Raw genomic sequence first — 3,972 nt, forward strand, 5'->3', positions numbered from 1 at the left:
ATAGATAATTTAAAAATATGAGATAAAAAAATTTAAAAAGGAACTGTAAAGCAAAAATAATTAAATAATTTATTGGGGATCCCATCGCTCACAATTAGACAATTAGTAGATGCGTGCACCAACCTCATAGAGTAGCTATAGATCTGAAATGGGCGCAAAATAATTATATAAATTGAAATACTATTTTGAAACAATGGGCCCACGAAATTATTGTTAAAAAAATAAAATATAATGTTTTGATAATAGAATTATGTTTTTAATAAAAGTGCTCAAGCAATATGAAACGTGATTATAGTAATTAGCCGCAATGTAGTACTCCCTCCGTCCCGCACTACTCGCACTTATTTCCTTTTTGGGCGTCCCAAGTTACTTGCACTCTTTCCATTTCTAGTAAAAAATTTCACCTACAGCCGTCATTTTTGACTTTCCTATACACTCATTCCTTAATATCCGAGCCGAAAAGGAAATGAGCGAGTAGCCCGGGACGGAGGGAGTATTAAAAGTCAACGAAATGATGTAGCGAGAATAAATATGAACAGATTTCAACTGACTAGCACAAGAATCACGACTTATTAGTATTCATTATGTTTATTACAATCCACAGCTTCTATTAGATCTCTGAGTCTACAAATCTCAAACACGTAGTGTTTTTCATCAATAGATGACATAAAAGATAACATAAACAAAACTTGTTTGTACACCTAATTTTATGTACGTTTAGTCAGCTGGATTAATTATTACTACTAAAAAATGAGTGCCCTTGATAACGAGCGCAGGTTAGCGTGCACATTCCGTGCTCACTAACATTCGTGTCATGGCTTAGTGCCATCTTCTACGAGCAAAGCGGTGCTCGCTAAATCCCATGTTTCGTTGAACAAAGTTTGCCAATAATAGTGTTTGCTAATGTGCTCGCCATACTCCTGGCAGAGTATTTGCAAAACTGCGAGCACATGTAGTACTCGCAGATTGATGCTCAAAAAGCTAAATACCGATTTTCAAATATATATATCAATCAATCATATAATATAGCCTTCATCACCTCTCTCTTAATCAATCAATGTAATTACTAATAAATACTCACATTTCAATATTAAATCCTTTCACATATCTCAAATTAAAGAAAGTACATGAATTACAAGTTTGATTAATTTGGACTTGAAATGAACCTTATTTTCATGAATATAATAATTTATCAATATAGCACAATTGAGAAACCATGGAACCTCATCCTCAAACCAGACAAAAACCCAATTATTCTAAAGTATAGTAATAAATCTAGATAAAATTGACAAGTAAAACAAATAAACATATAGTACTATATTAGTATCATAAATAAAGAATCATTGAGCCTCTTCTCTCTTCCCCATTGTGGGATGAGGATCACCAAATACAAGAGGAGGAGATGAGTCTTCTCCGCCGCAACGTGGCATATCCGGCGGCGGCGGCAGCATCTTCTCATGGGGGAGCTTTCCATCCTTGACAATGAACACCATTTCCATTCCCCAACTCACATGCCGCTCGAAATGACAATGCATGTACCACACTCCTGCAAGCGCATTACTGACCAAACATCAGAACTCATCTTAAAAGACCAGTCAATTAGTCAACGGAAAAAAATGCATTTAGTCTATAAACCCCACATCGGTTGCTACACTACATACCTGGATTGTTGGCCTTAAATCTTATAGCGGTCCATCCGTTTCTTGCAACCGCGATGTTTTCCATCAACGGAGGGTCGACGAGGTTATAGTTGGCCGGATCCCGGAACTTGTTGAAGTTCCCTAACCCGGAACCGACAACGTAGAAGCTGTATCCGTGTAAATGCATGGGATGCTCAACGCCACCGCCGAAGTTGGTGCCTTGGAAAATCACTTCCACCGTCGTGTTATACTCCAACATACGAACCGCTGTTCCGAACCCGGACGCTCTCTCGTTCTTCTCCGGCGTGCCTTGCGCGTAGTTGAAAGATGACGGTGGGAAGTCAGGGAAATCAGTAGTGTAAACTCCATTAATCTGTTTGTAATAAGCTGTGAGAATGTCGATGTTTCTCGGAAGCAAAAATGTCATGTTGTTGACGCTTGCGAGCAGCCTTGTGGATGTTAAGCAAGAAGGTTTGTTACATGGCGATTGGTTCACTGTGAGAGTGTAGAAGAAAGTTTCGTCGACTTCTTTAGGAACGTCGACGTTGTTGCCTAGGCTTTTTAGTTGGTCTGTGAAGCCGATCGATGCAGCCGAGTCGTTGACTTCAGGCAAGGATGGAAGCAGCGGTGACTGAGGCGGAGTGTAGTTTCCGACATACTCGATTATTCCAGTGGCGGGGATGGTCACAAATTCCCCGCCACTGGCGTAGACTCTGGCCGCCATGTAGTAATGGCTCGGCGGCTGGTTGGCTTCTAGAAGCAAATCTAGGGTTTGGCCAGGCGAAATCGCTACATAATCGGTGAGCAGCGGTTTCGTGTAGGCGCCGTCGGTGCCGACGACGGTGAAGTTGTGGTTGCCGATTTTGAAGAACATGATGGTGTCCATCACACCATTAATTAATTTGATTAGGTAACTTTTTCCATATTCCACTTGCAATTTGTATGTATCTGCACCAAAATAAATAAATTAATATTATAATGTATATTATTGATCAATTTGGATTGATCTTGTGACATTAAATTTAACCTTGTTTAGAGCAAGGATAAAAGTCGCCTGGTTGGCCGTTGATGAGGAAAGCATTGGATTCTTGGGGATCAGCTCCACCGGTGATGAATTCCTTGAACACTCTTTCAACCTTTGAATTCCACCACTCTCCTGTAGCATGAGACACCTCACCTATGAATATGTCAACAGATTGAATCCGTATAAAGATATTGAGACATTGTACCAATGATGATGGGAACATGAGCATGAGGCTTGGGGAAAGGATAGTTCTCCCTCACCGGAGGTAGGATGACTATGGCGCCATGCACAGAATTTCTCGACCAATCGCTATGAGCGTGCCACCACAATGTGCCTTCTTCGTCGGAGAGAATCATCCGTTGAGTAAAGTTTTTTCCGGGTTGAATTGGGCATTGGGTCACATAATCGGTTCCATCCGACCATGGATATCTTGGCATTTTTACTCCATGCCTATATAATCATACAATGTTTATATAATCATACAATGTTTATATAATTTCACTAATGCTCCATTACCGCATATATAAGATTTTGAGATATAGTATTTACCAGTGAATTGTTATATTTTGATCAGAATGATTAATAATATCGACTGTGACAAGATCTCCCCTCCGGGCATAGATGGTTGGCCCCGGGAATTGTCCGTTTACCGTGAGCAATGGCTTTTTGGTGCATAGCCTTGTGTGATCAGAATTTACCAGCTGAAACAAGTTCAAATTTAGACCAATTTTTCTCTAATGAAAAGCTAAAAAAATAAGAAAATCAATTCATTTATATACTTACTTCAAATCTTAAGCTTCGAACTGAAGCATTAGCTTGCATTATGCAGCATCCAAGCACAACACCTAAGAAGCACAGAATGAAAACCTTCATATCTACAAAATTTATTTTGAGCTTTTAGTAGCTGTAAGTTGATATTGGATCCATCATTTTATATAAGTTTGATTGCATCAAATAAAGAGCGTAACTTGACTTTTTCTCAGTTGCTCATATAGAAACACGCGACTCACGCTAGCTGTTTCCATATGTACTCTAATCATTACCAAAGTTAATAATATAATAAAGCCAACCATTAAGATCGTGCGAGACACGATTTTCCTAATAATATTACTACAACATTCTAGTTGATCTAATTTAAGTTAAAAAATACAATAGTATTTATTTGAATATTTATAGTTGGCCTCACTACTTAATTTGTGGTAGAATGATTGATTTCGTAATCTGACATAGTTGCAAAAACAACAGGGGGAAAAGAACAAGAAGAAAAAGAATTTGATAATAGATAGGAAAAATGTTTATGTGCTAGGT

General features: G+C 38.7%; 1 protein-coding gene across 1 annotated transcript; it reads right to left on the reverse strand.

Moving 5' to 3' along the window:
- Window positions 1-1,155: 1,155 nt before the first annotated feature.
- On the reverse strand, window positions 1,156-3,665 carry LOC121801870 (laccase-14-like). The gene is made up of 6 exons (XM_042201314.1): window positions 3,448-3,665; window positions 3,214-3,365; window positions 2,870-3,114; window positions 2,668-2,796; window positions 1,662-2,588; window positions 1,156-1,546 (listed from the first exon to the last, which is right to left on the reverse strand). The coding sequence occupies exons 1-6, from the start codon at window positions 3,535-3,537 to the stop codon at window positions 1,341-1,343; spliced, it is 1,749 nt and encodes a 582-aa protein (XP_042057248.1). The 5' UTR covers window positions 3,538-3,665; the 3' UTR covers window positions 1,156-1,340.
- Between the last annotated feature and the right edge of the window lie 307 nt (window positions 3,666-3,972).

Source organism: Salvia splendens, chromosome 5, assembly GCF_004379255.2.
Source record: "Salvia splendens isolate huo1 chromosome 5, SspV2, whole genome shotgun sequence".
Classification (NCBI taxonomy): domain Eukaryota; kingdom Viridiplantae; phylum Streptophyta; class Magnoliopsida; order Lamiales; family Lamiaceae; genus Salvia; species Salvia splendens.

Excerpts from the sequence above, each read along its gene's own strand:
- LOC121801870 (XM_042201314.1), bottom strand. The coding sequence starts at position 3,537 with ATGAAGGTTTTCATTCTGTGCTTCTTAGGTGTTGTGCTTGGATGCTGC. Across the intron at positions 3,366-3,447 it reads TTCGAAGCTTAAGATTTGAA|CTGGTAAATTCTGATCACAC; the intron begins GTAAGTATATAA and ends AACTTGTTTCAG. Across the intron at positions 2,797-2,869 it reads TCATGTTCCCATCATCATTG|GAGAGTGGTGGAATTCAAAG; the intron begins GTACAATGTCTC and ends CTCATGCTACAG.